The sequence below is a fragment of the Dasypus novemcinctus genome, chromosome 18 (assembly GCF_030445035.2).
Source record: "Dasypus novemcinctus isolate mDasNov1 chromosome 18, mDasNov1.1.hap2, whole genome shotgun sequence".
Lineage (NCBI taxonomy): Eukaryota > Metazoa > Chordata > Mammalia > Cingulata > Dasypodidae > Dasypus > Dasypus novemcinctus.
Window position 1 is genome coordinate 73,536,927 of NC_080690.1, and position 17,448 is coordinate 73,554,374.

The window sequence follows — 17,448 nt, forward strand, 5'->3', positions numbered from 1 at the left end:
GAGGTCCTAGAGCTTATGGAACTTATGTGTTTCCTAAACACATAGAAAATGAATCCACTAAAAGTTCTAAATTCGTGGAAGAAGATATTTTGAAATATAAGAGACAGGCAGGGTTGGCACAGCTGGTTCCTGGAGAGGTGCTAGAAGACAGTGCAGAGAGCAGGCCCTCAGGAGAGAAGGCAACCAGATGAGCTTCAACTCTGCCCACCTCATGGCACCCCCAGCTATAAAATACAGAATAGAAAGTCTCAAACGGGAGTTCAAAGCAATAACAAAGAGTTCCCAGATTAGGAGCAAAGGGCTCCACTGTAGCAGAGCAAATAGAAGACAGGGAGGAGACTGGACATGCTAAGCCAAACAAGATGAAAATAAATCAATGGTGCAAATCAGCTGCAGCCATGACACAAAAAAGAAGGAAAAATACCACTAACAATCATGAGCAAAGTGTTTGTCTATGGATTAACGTCACCAGTCAAGCTAGAGACATTGATTTTATTAGACTGTGAGATCGATCAGTTAGGTTATTCACTTATTCACTCTAGGAATATTTGTTGAGCAGATACTATGAGTTACGAAATAGGCATTCCTCTAAGCTCTGGAATACAACAGAAATTGAAACAGCCGAGCAATAAACTGTCCTTGGGACTTACTTGCTAGAGGGGGAATGATACTTATTAGCAATAGTGACTTCTGTGCTCATCCATGCCAGGCACTGTTTTAAAAACCCCAAGTACAGAAAAGAAATTATCATCCCACAGTACAGAAGAGAAATACGGGTCACAGCTAGTTCCTCCTTAGGCCAAGGACACAAAGCTTCTCAGAAGGGAAATACAGGAGGGTACACACTTTACCACGATACTATACTGACTACAACAGGCATTCACAAAACACAACATGGGTGCTGGAAATCTGAAGTAAAATAATGGAAAAGATACATCATGATTCCTGACAAGGTAGGGTTGAGTGTACACAAAATGTCACATTCCCCAAGATCAACCAAGGGGAAGTCGTATAGGGAATTATGGGATGAGGAAAATAAAATAAATAAAAATATGTGAGAATCTCTGGGAAATGAAAGGGTGTTTTAAACTGATGTTTGTGTCTATTCAAGGATACAGTGGAGTATGCGGCCTGGGACAAATGAGAAATGGCTAAAGAGAAAGAATGATTAGGAAAGTGTGAGAAGAATGAGATATTATGATCCTTATGAGAATGATATGAAACACAAAAAATAAAAATAGCTGAAGTACCGAACATAATATTTGGGGGAAATGGCAGAACATAAAACTGAAAAAGAAATTAAAGAGCTAGAATATCAACTTGTGGATCTGTATGAGAAATAAGCAGGGAAAAAAACATGAGGAAAAGTTGAAAGTAAAAGGATGGGGGAAAGGCACCTCAGGCTATTCCTACTGAAAAGCAAGTTGTTAGAGCCATCCCAAAACCCCACTAAATACATTTTAAGTCAAATGGAAACATTAGGGAGAGAGGGGATGAATAAAGTGAAATTAAGAGAGCTGGTGGAAGAAATTGTTAACTATGTCAACATGAAAGAAGATTTCAGCACATATCTTTCAATTATCCTAGGTTAACTAGGCAAAAACCAGCAAAGATGTGGAAGATTTAAGCTCTACATTTCTGAATCATGCAGCCATAAATTAAAAACATTCCTCTCAAGCTCCATGAAACAGTTACAAAAATTGATCATATATTAGGCCACAGACCATCAAATAATAGGAATCACATAATTCACCTCCTGAGAAATATTCAGTTCAGTTAAAAATAATGACAAAAAGGCAAAAGACACCTCCATTTGGAAATTTAAAGTAGTATGTCAAATAGCTGGTAAATTGAAGAAATATTACTATGAATTTTTAAATGTGAGAACACTATGGTGATGAAAATGTACATTATAATTTGTGCATAGAGCTAAAATTGTATGTTGAGGAAATATCCAAAATTTATTGGCATGGCCAATCTGTGTATTAGGCTATTGCAAAAGTAATTGTGATTTTGCTTTCTTGATATTTGCCATTTCATATTGGCATACATTCTTCAATAAATGTGGTTGTGTTATCCATGATTTTAATGTGTATTTCTCACCTTAAGTTTTTTTGCTAAAGACTTAATACTTGCTCTTATTTTATATTTATTTTAGACTATGGAAATGTTGTTAGACAAACGGCAAATTTGAGTGATTTTCTCCCTTGAGTTGAAAATGGGTCGTAAAGTAGAGGAGACAACTCGCAACATCTGTAACCCATTTGGCCAGGAACTGCTAACAAATGTACAGTGCAGTGGTGGTTCAAGAAGTTTTGCAAAGGAGATGAGAGCCTTGAAGTTGAGGAGGATATTGACCATCCATCAGAAGTTGACAACAACCAAATGAGAGCAATCCTTGAAGCTGATCCTCTTCAACTACACAGAAGTTGCTAAGGAACTCAATGTCGCCCATTATATAGTCATTCAGCTTTTGAAGCAAACTGGAAAGGTGAAAATATTCCATAAATGAGTGCCCCATGAACTGACTAAAAATTTAAATAAAACATCATTTTAAAGTGTCAGCTTCTCATATTCTACACAACAACAGATCATTTCTCCATCATCTTGTGATGTGTGATGAGAAGTAGATGTTGGGAAACGGACTTGGCCCAGTGGTTAGGGCGTCCGTCTACTACATGGGAGGTCTGTGGTTTAAACCCCAGGCCTCCTTGACCGGTGTGGGGCTGGCCCATATGTGGTGCTGATGTGAGTAAGGAGTGCCCTGCCACGCAGGGGTATCCCCCGCGTAGGGGAGCCCCACGTGCAAGAAGTGCGCCCTGCAAGGAGAGCTGCCCAGAGTGAAGGAAAGTGCAGCCTGCCCAAGAATGGCACCGCACACATGGAGAGCTGACACAACAAGATGACACAACAAAAAGAGACACAGATTCCTGTGCCGCTGACAACAGAAGCAGACAAAGAAACAAGATGCAGCAAATAGACCCAGAGAACAGATAAGCGGAGTGGGGGGGGGGGGGGAGGGGAGAGAAATAAATAAATAAATAAATCTTAAAAAAAAAAGTAGATGTTATACTATAACTGGTGATGAGCTGCTCAGTAGTTGGACCAAAAAGAAGCTCCAAAGAACTTCACAAGCCAAACTTGCACCAAAAAAGTCTTGCTCACTGTTTGGTGGTCTTCTGCTGGTCTAATCCACTACAGCTTTCTGAATCCAGTGAAACCAGTACATCTGAAAAGTATGCTCAGCAAAATGATGACATGTACAGTACTGCAACACCTGCTGATGCCAATAGTCAACAGAAAGGGCCCAATTCTTCTCCATGACAACACCTGTCACCCATTGCACAACCAATGCTTCAAAAGTTTAATGAATTGGACTACTAAGCTTTGCCTCATCCACCATATTCACCTGAGCGCTCACCAACCAACTACAACTTCTTCAAGCATCTCAACAACTTTTGTAGGGAAAACACCTCCACAACTAGCAGAATGCAGAAAATGATTTCCAAGGGTTTGTTGAATCCAAAAGCACAGGTTTTTATGCTACAAGAATAAGCAAACATATTTTTTGTTGTCAAAAATGTGTTGATTGTAATGGTTCCTATTTTGATTAATAAAGATGTGTTTGAGCCTACTTATAATATTTGAAAATCATGGTCCTAACCTGCAAACCATTTTTCCCCAACCTTATAAGAGGGATTATCCTGTAAAGGGTGGAGGGAAAAATGCTCTTATACACATAAATCATGGGAACAGATTCCCTCTTTACACAATACACAAATCTCATCTCTAGAATGATTAAGATCTAAATGACCTGCAAATGGCAAAGACCAAAAATGAATGAAGGTCCAACAATGAGCCCCTGATACTAATGGCTATGCTTTTGAGCCTGCGCACCTGAAATAAGAACAAGGCCTAGAGCAGCAGTGTGCCTAAGAGTTACCTTCTGAGAGCCTCCATGTTGCTCAAATGCAGCCAGTCTCGAAGCCAAACTCAGCATGTAAATTCATTGCCTTCTCCCCAGCATGAGACATGACCCCCAGGGATGAGCCTCCCTGGCACCAAGGGATCAATACCAAGTACCAGCTGATGACGTAACTAGAAAATGACCTTGAATTAAAGGTTCAAATCGGACCAGCAGAATATCTCTGTCTACATATAATAACAGCAGTTAAAAATGCTTTTAGACCTAAATCAAGGGGAAAATGGAAAAGACAAATGAGTTTATATGGCTATGAGTCTCTAAAAAAGAGCTGGGAGGTTATCAGAGGGGTTGCCCTTATGCACACCTCAGCAGAGTCCCAGAGACAGATAAAGTAGATACAACCCCAGGTATTGGTTCTGCTGAGGGCTACAGAGACCCACAGGTTCTATGGTCATGGCAGACGGAGTTCAGTGCCATGTCAGTTGGCCCTTCTTTGGAGTTGGTGTTTCTGTGTGATGGAGCTGGACTCAGATGTGATCTCTTTTCACAAGCCTTTCCTGTTACTTTACCAGAATTGTAGTTGGTGCTGGGGTTTAAGATATACCCAGGGGATCTGAATCTCTGGACTGACCATATGATAGCCAGATCCTGAGCCTCAACAGACTTCAGCTCCTACCCTCTGGTTTATTGGACTTACCCCACTCAGCTAACATGGAGTTGAAGAAGGTCAACCACCACACCAGGGAGCCAAGAGTGCCTGCAACTGAAAGCAGGAGGATCACATCCAGTATCCATGTGGAACCTAAGCCCCCTCTTGACATAGATGTGTAATGGACACAACCAATCCAAGGTCCACAGGATGGAGGAATAGAATATGGATTAGGGTGGACTTACTGATATTCTATTCATGAACTATTGTGGTTAGTAATGGAAGATAATGTGGATTGGTGTGGAAAAAGTGTCCATGGTGGCTGCTGGGTGCGGGGAATGGGAGGAAGAGATGAGATGTGGAGGCGTTTTTGGGACTTGGAGTTGTCCTGGGTGGTGCTGCAGGGACAATTACCGGACATTGTATGTCCTCCCATGGCCCGCTGGGTGGAACGTGGGAGAGTGTGGGCTATGATGTGGACCATTGACCATGAAGTGCAGCAATGCTCAGAGATGTATTCACCAAATGCAATGAATGTGTCATGATGATGGAGGAGAATGTTGCTATGGGGGAATAGTGGGGTGAGGGGGGTGGGGGGTATATGGGGACCTCATATTTTTTAATGTAATTTTAAAAAATGAATTAAAAATATAAATTAAAAAAAGAAATAAATGACCTGCAAGTTAAAAGGAAAAATTTTAAGCTTTCCATAGAAAATGTAGGTGTATATATTTCTGCTCATAGAGCAGGATATATTTTCTTTAACAAGGCACAAAAATCATTCTTTAAAAAAGCTTAATTAATGTGACTACATCAAAATAAAAGACTTCTGATCAGCAAAAGTCTACTTAAGAAACATGAAATGACAAGCTACAAATTAAAAGAAGTTATTTACAATATATATAACTAACATAATTTGGTATCAAATGTATATAATATCCTCCTACAGACCAGATAGGAAAGGACAAACTTCCAATCGAATAAAATGGGCAATGGGGAGGACATGATTCATACAAGAGAGATGCAAATAGTCAATAAATGCATCAATGTATGCCTGGCAACTAGTAACCAAGAAAAAGTAAATTAAGACTGAAATAAGATACTGGGGGCAGCGGACTTGGTCCAGTGGTTAGGGCGTCCGTCTATCACATGGGAGGTCCGCGGTTCAAACCCCGGGCATCCCTGACTCCTGTGCAGCTGGCCCATGCACAGTGCTGATGCGTGCAAAGAGTGCTGTGCCATGCAGGGGTGTCCCCTGCATAGGGGAGCCCCACGCGTAAGGAGTGCGCCCCATAAGGAGAGCCGCCCAGCGCAGAAGAGAGTGCAGCCTGCCCAGGAATGGTGCCGCACACAGGGAGAGATGACGCAACAAGATGACGCAACCAAAAAAGAAACACAGATTCCAGTGCTGCTGACAACAGAAGCTGACAAGGAAGATGCAGCAAATAGACACAGAGAACAGACAACTGGGATTGGGTGGGGGAGGGAAGAGAAATAAATAAATAGATAAAAATAAATCTTAAAAAAAAAAAAAGATACTGGGCTATCCTGATTGTACTGGTGAAAATTTGGAAGTGTTAAAAAGCCAAGTGCTGGAGAGGATGTGAATCATCAGAATCTCTGTGACAGGGCTGGCAGGCAGGTTCATGGGTATGTCATTTTAAAAAACCACTGGGCTTTACCTTCTGTGATAGGTTTAACTTTGCAACCCAGTTTAGACATGTTCTTAATCTTACTCCACAATCCTGTGTGATAAATCCATTGCAAATAGGACCTTTTGAAGTTCTTTTTAGTTAAGATGTGGACCATTTGGATGAGGTTGGGTCTTTATCCAGCTGAAAGGGGTCCTTTAGAGGAAGAAGAAATTTGGACACAGCCAGAGAAAGCCATGGGAGAAGCCAAAGGTGGAAATCCATGCAACCTGAGGAGGAAGGAGAGGACATCGCCATGTACCACAAGGCAGGGACAAAGTCAAGGGACAAGCCAACCCCAGAACACCATAGACTTTGGGAAGAAGCATCACCTTGTTGGTACCTCAGTGTTCTACTACTCTTAGCCTCAAAAGCACAAGCAAATAAATTTCTATCATTTCAGCTGACCCATTCTGAGGTATTTGTCAGCCTGGAAAACCAAGACCCTGTAAAGACATTCACATACCCTGTGACTCATAATTTCATATTAGGTATAGGCACCAGAGAAACCTCTGCCTATGAACAAATGAGGGGTAAATAAGAATGCTCAGGACAGCTTACCTGGAATCAATCTAAATAATGTCAACATGAAATACAAAGCAAGCAGATTCTAATATCCAACTGCTATATTATTAAATGGCAGTAGAAATTAATGAACTATAGCTACACATGACAACAGGGATGAATCATCAGGTAAGTTTCAGTGGAAACAGCAAGACTCCTAAGAGTACATTTGGCATAACATCCTTGTTAGAAAGTCACTAAATTAGCTAATGCAATCAATATATTGTTTAGGCAGAATGATATGAGTTACAGCCCAAAAATCCAAGGAGTAATAAATAGAATTCAAATATGGAAGTTATTTGGGATGGACATAGAGAGATCAGAAATAAGGACAATGTTCCTGAAAGTTATTGTCAGCATTAATGGTTTTATACTCTCTTATAAATAAATAAATGGAGATATGAAACAGAACAGGGCCATGAGAAGAGCAAGGACTGGTGCTGATTTAATGGATCTGAGGTGAATTAAATGGCCACGTGCTCCTAGGAGAGGACAGGGACAGGGCCAGTGAGGGAAGAGAGAAGGACCCTGTATCAACCTGGCCCTTCCTCTTGTGAGTCCATAGTATGAGATCCAGGCCTGGATCCACAGCTCTGACCTGGTGAACCCAGAGGATGGGGATGCACACTGGGCTTAGAGGGACAAAGAGAGGGAAATGACAAACTCCTCTTGGAATCATCACAGGGAATGGGTAGCATTTACTTAGTGTTTTAAAGGATGGGCATGTTTTTTGCCAGTGGACCAGGACACTGAGTGGCAAATCCAGAAGAAAGTTATACAGAGCAGGGCAAGGTCTCTTAGGGACAAATGAGAACAAGGATCCAGAGCAGAATTGGCACATGGAGGGGAGGAACAGGCTGGAGAGGAGCAGGACTGTCACCCAGGACATGACACACCTGCCAAAGCATTTGACTGTCCTCCAAGCAATCACTTCAAGCAGAGCTGTCCATGCCACAGAGCGTCAAGAAAATAACTATGTCTGAATGATGGGGCAAGAAAATGAGGGGGTTCAGACATCCAGGAGAGGGACAACAAGGTGCCTATGAGGGTCAGGCAGGGCCAGGGAAGGAGTGCAGTCTCAGAAGGATTCCAAGTCCTCCAGATGTGGACTCGTGGGTGCTATGAGGGAAACCAAGGGACACTGTGAGTGACCATGATGAAGGTGATGCATCCCCACCACTCACCTGGGAGCCAGAACCCTCAACTGGGTTCCCATCCTCTATTCCTCCTGCCATCCAAGCTGCTTTCCTCCTGCAGGTCTTCAAGGTTGACCAGTCGGCCTGAGCATGGCAGGGGTGAGTACAGACTCCAGGGTTTCCCCTCATCCCAGACTCCATGCCGGACCCATCTAGGGCTGATTGTACCAGCACTGAACCTCATTTCCAACTTCTTTTACATGCCCTCCAGCTTCCACCAGCTCAGAGGCTGTGACATTCTGGAATCCATGCCCCACCCCAACCCACTCCCTCCCTCCACCCTGGAGCCCACTCTCACCTCAACAGGAGGCAAAGACAGATGGAGAGCAGAGCCATCACATGAGCACCCCAGCCAGCATCCACAACATCATCTGTCCTGGGCTCTCATTCCCCTGGGGGTGGTGGGCATTCCAGTAAACCCCAGTCCAAATACATGGGTTCCTGCCCCAGCCACCTATTCCTGCCCTGCCTTTGTAGGCCAAAACCCCTTCTGAGATTAGCTCACTTGGCTCCCATTTCCCTGTAGCCCTGGACCCAACCACTCCGGCACTAATCATAGGGCTTAAGGTCTTATGTCCCAGCCCTGGGCAGCATCTCTGGGCTCCATCTCTCCAGGGTCCAAGCATCACCCCCAGCAGACCCCTGACCCACCTGGAATGGGACAGTAATGCTATCAGCTCCATGGACATGTAAGCCTCAGAGCTGAGCCTGGGGCCCTAGTGGAACACTTTCCAAATACTTCCCACCACCTCCACTGAGGCTCAGTGGCTGTTGGGCCAGGGCCTGCCTGGCTGAACTAGGAAAGCCATTTCCCCCTAATGTAGGGAAAGGGCTGCTGAGCTGGGGCAGAGCAGCTGCAGTGCAGAGCCCCATCCTTCTGGGAGCAGGAGGGCCTATAGGAAGTTAAGAGAGGACTCAGCAAGGAGGCTGTTGCTTCTCTAATGCCATGGAGTCCTGACCTCAGAGCTCCCCATTCACAGAGCACAGAGAGGATGATCAAGAAGTCCAAGGAGGTAATCTGTGTTGCTCAAATGTGACCAGTCTCGAAGCCAAACTCGCATATAAATGCATTGCCTTCACCCCAGCATGGGACATGACTTCTGGGAATGAGCCTTCCTGGCACTGAGGGATTACTACCAAGTACCAGCTGATGATGTAACTAGAAAATGACCTTGAATAAAAGGGTCAACTTGGACGAGCAGAACAGCTCAATCTACATATAATACCAGGAGTTAAAAATGCTTTTTTGACCTGAATCAAGGGGGAAATGGAAAAGACAAGTGAGCTTATATGCCTATGAGTCTCCAAAAAGAGCCGGGAGGTTATCAGAGGGTTTGCCCTTATGCACACCTCAGCAGAATCCCAGAGACAGATAAAGTAGATACAACCTCAGGTATTGGTTCTGCTGAGGGCTACAGAGACCCACAGGTTCTATGGTCATGGCAGATGGAGTTCAGTGCCATGCCAGTTGGCCCTACTTTGGAGTTTGTGTTTCTCTGAGATGGAGCTGGACTCTGATGTGATCTTTGTTCACAATCCCCTCTTGTTATTTTACCGGAACTGTAGTTGGTGCTGGGGTTTAATATACACCCAGGGGACCTGAATCTCTGGACTGACCATGTGATAGCCAGGCCCTGAGCCTCAAGAGACTTCAGCTCCTACACTCTGGTTTATTGGACTTACCCCACTCAGCTACCATAGTGTTGAAGAAAGTCAACCACCACACCAGGGAGCCAAGAGTGCCTACAACTGAAAGCAGGAGGATTGCATCCAGCATCCATGTGGAATCTAAGTCCCCTCTTGTTACAGATGTGGAGTGGACACAACCATTCCAAGGTCCACAGGATGGAGGAATAGAGTATGGATTAGAGTGGACTTACTGATAATCTATTCATGAACTATTGTGATTAGTAATCGAAGAAAATGTGGCATTCGTGTGGAGAAAGTGGCCATGGTGGCTACTGGGGATAGAGAATGGGAGGAAGAGATGAGATGTGGAGACGTTTTCAGGACTTGGAGTTGTCCTGGGTGATGCTGTAGGGACAGTTACCAGACATTGTATGTCCTCCCATGGCCCACTGTGTGGAACATGGTAGAGTGTGGGCTGTGATGTGGACCATTGACCATGAGGTGCAGCGGTGCTCAGAGATGTATTCACCAAATGCAATGAATGTCTCATGATGATGGAGGAGACTGTTGTTATGGGGGTAGGAGTGGGGTGAGGGGGTTGGGGGGTATATGGGGACCTCATATTTTTTCAATGTAATATTAAAAAAATAAAGACAAAAAAAAAAAAGCAGTGCAAGGAGCTCAGCAGGTGCTGAGCATGGCAGGTGAGCTCTCCTGCTTCAACAGTCCCTACTCGAGGCAGCTCCAGGACCCCTGAATTGGAGATGGGGGAGGCATGCAGGGCCGGGGACCCCTGGAACCAGCTCAGCTGTGCAGGGGGGTTGCTGTCAGCAACATGAAGCAGCTGGAGAGCCTGGCCTTCCAGGATGGGAAGGAACGAGGGATTTCTCTGGACCTTGAGGACTTTGGGAGAGAGAAGCAGAGACAGACAAGAGTGAGGGCAGGTCTTGGGAGGCTGAGCTCCTGCCCTCCTCCTGGCCAGGCTCTGGGCACCTCCCTCTCCTCCTGCTGGACTGTGATAGCCAGCGAGGCAGCCGCTGGCAACCTGAACTTCCAGGAGAGGTTCAGGCAGTTTACCTGGCTGGGCTGTGGTGAGTAAATGCAGTTAGAGCCAAGGGGAAACCTAAGGGAGTGAGGGCAGAGCTCTGCTAAGTGGAGGGTAGTGAGGCAGCACAGTACTGTGAGTGCATGGACAGCACGGAGTCACACACTTGAAGGGGCTCAGATGGAGCCTTTAGGTTGTACAGATGTGACCATAATTAAAAATGAAACTGCAGAACTGTACAAGAGTGAAACCCTAATTTAAACCATAGACTTTAGTTAATAATATCACTGTACTATCATTGCTTCATCAATTATAACAAATGTTCCACACTAATGCAACATGTTTTAAATAGAGAAAACCTGGGGCAGAAGTAAAATGGACATTTAGTATTTTCTGGGTAATTTTTCTGTAATCCTTCATGTACTCTAGAAAACAAAGTCTATTCTAGAAATAAAAATATCAAGAAGTAGGAGGAGGTAAAACATCAGAGAGAAGAAGCAAAAGGAGCTTCCTTTGGATTTGGCAAAAGGAATTTGTGGTGAGTAAAGACTGACTGTGGGGCGGAGAGGTGGTGGGTGACCCCTGCTGCCCCCATGTCTGCCTCCACACTGGCATCTCGCCACACCTCTGCACCCAAAGGCCTTGCCTGGGTGGCAGCAACCCCACCTCCATCCACCCAGGAAAGGATAAGACTTTCCTACCTGTGCTGCTTCCCTGGAAGACACTGATGGCCACATTCAGGGGAGCATCTGGGAGAGAAAGGTAGTTGGGCCTTGGGCCTGTCCCCTGGTAGCCATGGAAATGGGTAAGGGGTGCCCTTTCCTGTGAGGCAAACCCTGGCCCAGTCCTGTCCCAGCCCCTCTACCCACAGGGACCCGGCATCCTGACCCAGCACTCACAGGAGACATTGAGCCAGATGGTCCTCTCCACAGTTAACCCAGCTCCAGGGAAGGCCACCTGGCAGGTGAGTCTGGCGCCGTGGTCCTGGGGCTGTGGGGTGAGGGTGAGCATGGAGGAGATTTGGGTCCTGGGGCCCAGGGCAGTGAGGGTGGCCCTGGTCCAGGAGAAGGTGGGGGGCATCCCCCACTCACAGGCCCAGGGCATGGAGCAAGTTATGTTCCTGAGGTGGCCAGATTCTAGAGTCCCCTGAATGTGGATGCCAGGTGTCTTTGTCAGGACTGGAGAGGAGAAAGAGTCCTGGGCCCTTCAGTGGGGACACTGAGTGTGCCCCTGGGCACAGCCTCTGCTTCAGACAAGCTGTCTGCTCCCAGCCAGCCTCTGTCCTGTCCCCTGGTGCCCTCCCAGGATGAGAGACTGGGGCCCAGGGTCCACCCCCCCTCCATGTCCCCTCCTTGGCCCTGTTGCTTTCCTGTCACACTCACAGAGAGCTTGTCTGATATGTAAGTCCATTTCAAACTGCCCCTCTCCAACCTAAAGACATCCGTCCCTGAGACCCCCCTCAGTGATTCTCTGAAATCCAGGGAGCAGTTGCCAGTCCTGGGGTCCCCGAGGAGGCAGATTCGGCCCTGGGTCTCCTCCTGGACTTTTTTTTTTTAAGATTTATTTATTTCTCTCCCCTTCTCCCCCCACCCTGGTTGTATGTTCTCTGTGTCTATTTGCTGGGTCTTCTTTGTCCACTTCTGTTGTTGTCAGTGGCATGGGAATCTGTGTTTCTTTTTGTTGCGTCATCTTGTTGTGTCAGCTCTCCGTGTTTGCGGCACCATTCCTGGGCAGGCTGCAGTTTCTTTCACATTGGGCTGCTCTCCTTATGGGCGCACTCCTTGCGCATGGGGCTCCCCTACATGGGGGACACCCCTGCGCAGGGCACCCCTTGCGTGCATCAGCACTGCGCATGGGCCAGCTCCACATGGGTCAAGGAGGCCCAGGGTTTGAACCGCGGATCTCCCATGTGGTAGACGGATGCCCTAACCACTGGGCCAAGTCTGCCGCCATTCTCCTGGACTTTTTGACGTGGGTGGTTTGTAGCCACTGGAGCATCCTGGTCTATATCAGTCCAATCTGGAACCAGTAACCAGGAGCAGGGTAGAAGTCAGCCCAGCCATCCTGGGGTTAGGAGCATTTGCAGGGCACAAAGACACACAGACCATCCTGCACCTCAACCTCCACACTTGCAGCCAGAATCTTGAATCCTGAGCCAGGCACCCTGTGAGAAACTATGTCAGCCACAGCTCCAGTCCAGCACTCCCTTCCCCTCTCCCCAGGGGCTCTCATCTGCCCATAGCATAGGCAGCAGCAGCAGCATCTCTGAGGAGGGGGACCCGGGGCTGCCTCTGTCTGAGATGAGCAGAGGACAAGTGAAAGGGGAGGGATGGTGGGGGCCACCCCAAAAGCTGGTGAAGAGCACAAGACCACGGCATTCACAGAAGAGGAACTTCAGCTCTCAGGTGACCAGAGCTTGTCCCTTCTGCTCACAGGGGGTGGATACCCCAAGACCAGAGACCCCAGACACCTGCCCAAGGGGGACAGGAGGAAAGATAGAGCTGCATGTTCCGTCTCCCAGACTCCCAGTCCTGGTGCACCAGTCTCCAGTCCTGGTGCACATGGATCTCCAGGACATCAAGCATGTGGGAGGGAGGCGGATGCTACACATGTCCTCCCAGTCGAGGGGCTCTTCTGTGCACCATTTTCCACCAGGAAGCTCATCCACTCCTGGTCTGGCCCAGAGAGCTCCAGCCACAACAAGAGCCATAGGGCAAACAGTCCTGCCAGGGGTGGGATTCTTTAGGGTCTTGTGAGGGTCTGGGGCAAAGAAAAAGAAAGGATTCTAAGTAGGGAGGCCTCTGTTCTCTCCACCTTTATTCTTCACTTCAGATGGACTTCAGCCAAAGTCCTTACAGTGTTGGAAAATATAATGAGAGTCATGGCAGCAAATGTTCTCCCCATTCTTATTCTTTGGTTTGGATGGGCTTCAGAATGAAGAACCACAACCTTACTACAGTCAAACATTCATTTGATTACAGCTCAGTGTTGCTGCTCCAACCTAGCCTAGGCTTTGGTGGAAGGGCTGCCATGGTGAGGTGGAGGAGCACAGCTCTGTGCTGCAGCTCCTGGTGTCATTCTGGCCTGGGGGAGATGGAGGCACCCACAGGGCTTTGAGGCTGCACTAGATATAGATTCATTGTGTCACTACCCTGAGTGTGGGCCCTCAAGTTGTGATGCTCTGATTGGTTAATCATTCGGTCTGCACAAGAGCATTGTTTAGGGTTTGGAGGCTACAAGAGAATTTTATGTTAATGAGGTAAGCTAACTGGAAGGCATTTATTGGCTATTTATTAATTAGGGTAAGGGATCCTATTGTTTGAAAATCTCTATCCTATTGGTTAGCTTCCTCCCTCTGTCAAGGGCTCACACTTCGCTTACCAGCCTGCTCCTGCATTCAGCCCTTTTTCTTTATGGGAGATGGGGTGCAGTTTGAGTCCAGCTACCTCTTGCAGTACATGTGTATGGTTAAAAAGGGGGAGGGGGTTGGAGCAAAGGGTTGAGCAAAGGTTCTGGCAGTCTGACCCCATTTCCCAGTGCAGGTTGGAGAATAAGCTGAAATGGAAGGGTCTGCAATCTGGAGAAGATGAGCAGGGAGAGCATTGAGCAGAGGTGGGACAGCAGGATGATGATATGGGAATTACAAGTGGGGGACGACAGGCAGGAACCATCGTCGGAGGGAAGAGTTGGACTTGTACTCCTGCTTCCACTTGTCAAAATATTGTTTTGAATTATGATCTGGATTTTTCTGGACCTGTTAACCTAAAAACAGCATTCCTCTCCATGAATGCACAGAGAAGAGACATGGGAGAAAATAACAGAATTTGGGTCCCAGGTTGAGAGGAAGGGGCAGAAAGAGATAAAGAGGGCTGGTTTACAAACTACAATCTCCATCTCAGATTATACATGCCAGGGTTTACTTGTATGCTGTTCCAGGCAAGGGAAAAAGACAAGAATAGGGGCCATGTGGATTTTTTTAAGCCACTAATTACACCACCCTTTAAGAATGTCAGGGAAGGGGTCCCAGTTGTTTGCCGTTCTAATGGGTTGTCCCACCCATCAATCCCTTGGGAGGTTCCAATGTTAACACACCTGGAGAATATCCAGGGATTTCTCTTGGTTCTGGAGGAAATCCTGCTCCAAATGGGGATTCTCCCAAGGTCCTTCCAGCACCATCTTGTGGGAGATATATGGTCACATGTTTAATGGCAGCATTTTTTCTGCTAGGTCACAGATTCATCTCTTCATTCCCTAGCTAGTCTGCCTCAACTCCTCCCTCAAAGAGTTTACACCTTTATTCTTAAAGGGGTGCTGGAGGCAGATAATCATTCTTCTGTGGCTACTTCCATCTGGTTAGAGGCAGTAGGCCCTACCTCACAAGGTGTAAAACCCTCTTGCTATTCTACTCCGGTTCAGGGAAGATGGATCAGGAATTGCAGGTGAAGTTGGATGAAGTCTCCATATGGCCAAAAAAATGATAATTCTGGAAGAAATACACTTAATTAGAATTTGGAGGATACATGGTCCCGTTGAAAGGATACTGGAGCACACAAGTAGAAAAGGTCAGGTGCTTTTCTGATGATGCATCTTGCTGAAGTCAGTGGGCTTAATTTTGCAGGTTTTGAGTGCTATTTAGGACTATTTCAGAGTGGTTTACATAAGGAGAAACTGCAGGAAATGAAAGCCGTCAAAGTTTCTTAAGCGGCAACAGGCCACTGGGCTAGAATTAGAGGGAAGAACTCACTTTCATATGAGCACACTAATCAGCTCCATTTCTTGACCTAGTTCAGGCCATCAATGACTGTGATGCATATATCCTGTCAGGTGCTTCTGGAGAGCTTGCACTTCCTTGGGCAACTGGGGACACTGGACACAGGCACACCCAGAGGGCAATTCCTTTCATTTTAACAACTGTGGGTGTGATCATAGCTAAGAGTAAAGTGCCTTCCATTTTGGCTCTAACTGAAAGTGAGGCCATTTTTGTTTGTTTGTTTTGTGTGTGTATGTGTTTTGCAAGGTTTTGATCAGAACCTGGTTTCCAGGCCCTAGTGAGGAAAGGTTACCCATAAACAGTCTTGAAGGGGCTAAGCTGAAGTGGGTTCTGGCCACCGTGTTTGCTGTTTCCTTCCTGGTGGGAAATGCTCAGCCCTGGCAGAGGGCATAGAGGTCTGCCAGTCCTCCCCAGGATATGAGTGGGACAGGTTCTGGAATAAGGGCTAGGAGGGAGACCTGGGTTAAGCATGTTCATTAACTAATTTTAAAATGGAGTTTACCAGGACTTTTAACATGTTCAATATCGCTCTGCATATGATCTAGGAAAGATATCACCGTTATCAGCAGGCATATGTCTAGAATAGGAACAAGAGAAGTACAGTACTTAATACTAATCTATGCACTAATTAATACATAAGTTTTTTAAGCTGCAGTTAATAGATCTAAGCTCCAGGTTTGCAATACCATACATGTTATCTCTCCATGGGAGCAGGCCATGATGCCAATTGTACTTAAGCTCTACTTACACCACTCTGGTAATCTCTGCTTCATTTAATATGTCCTTTACACAGCCAGCATGCTGCAGCACCACTGAGCCTAGAGAGTAGCTGGGAAGGCAGGCTGCAGTATTCCACCAGCCTGCTGCATAGCACCCTTCAGACCGTGAAACAGAGCCAGTCTAGAGGCAATATCCACTATACATCTGGCCATTTTGAACCACCACTGGCTGCTACTCCTAGAGTCTGAAACTGTAACACAGTCTCCATCGACTTCAAGAACACAACCATAGATGTAGTAGATGCCTTTGTTGTTTTAAGGGGCAGTGACCAACCTAGCGAATAATTCAAATGGAGGGGAAAATGCAGTGAATTGAAGGACTGGTACAAGAGAGTCTGACAGTGCTACCATCTATCACTTTGGATGTTTACTTTCAAGGCAAGGTGGAACATATCAAATAAAGTTAACTTTTCAGTACTTTGCTTTTTACTTCTACACGTTTACCATGAAGATGTCAATACCAGGTATTTTACATTAGCAATACAGGAAAAACTTTTTCTTTTTCATAATTTTGTGAAAACTGAAGATTCCCAGTGGAATCAAGATTATCGTTCCTCACCACCATTTGAATATGCAGATCAAAGCGGCCTGTGCCTATTATGAAGTTACTTTTTGTTATGTGCATCAATTCAGTTTCTGTTTAATAATGACATCCTGGAACCAGCCATTTCAATATTTCTGTTTAACAATGCTTCTACAAACCTCTTATACCTATCCATTACCACATAGACTGTAGTTACTTCATCCTCAGACAAATTCCACCTTCACAAAACACGTTTCTTTTTCAATGCTACCTTATGCAATACCTTCTACAACTTGCCCTGTGCATTCAATTTTGTCCTCCATACTTCCATTCTGATTTTACGGAAACCAGCTATCTTATCTAAGGACAAAACACATTCCTTTAAACAAACATCAAATTTTAGTCTGCACTCCCACAAAACTTTTACTTCTTTTTATATCCACTCAAGTCTCATATCCCTCATGGTATTCTGTTATGAAAAAGAAATAGTGTTCATTTCAATTTAGGCACTTCAAGATTTCCGTGAATAGAGGCATTGCTGTGTCAGCAGCCTCCTCAGAGAGACAGAAGAAGCCTCTACTGGGACCAGGGGTAGGGGAGCCCGTAGCCTGGGCACGTGGGAGAGTCCATTTGCCAGTCTCCCCACCCGCTGCCTCTGCGTGGTGGTGAGGGCGGG

The 17,448-nt window shown here is 45.9% G+C and overlaps 1 protein-coding gene across 1 annotated transcript in view; it reads right to left on the reverse strand.

Annotated features, from left to right (window-relative positions):
* LOC105744222 (sialic acid-binding Ig-like lectin 6) overlaps window positions 1-12,246 on the reverse strand; it is a gene marked incomplete at its 5' end in the record, with an annotated part of 34,879 nt that extends 22,633 nt beyond the window's left edge. The window contains 4 exons of the mRNA XM_012527822.1: window positions 10,324-10,557; window positions 11,401-11,448; window positions 11,599-11,877; window positions 12,078-12,246. Coding sequence (XP_012383276.1) covers window positions 10,324-10,557; window positions 11,401-11,448; window positions 11,599-11,877; window positions 12,078-12,246 — 730 coding nt within the window. The remainder of the gene's footprint in view (window positions 1-10,323; window positions 10,558-11,400; window positions 11,449-11,598; window positions 11,878-12,077) is intronic.
* Between the last annotated feature and the right edge of the window lie 5,202 nt (window positions 12,247-17,448).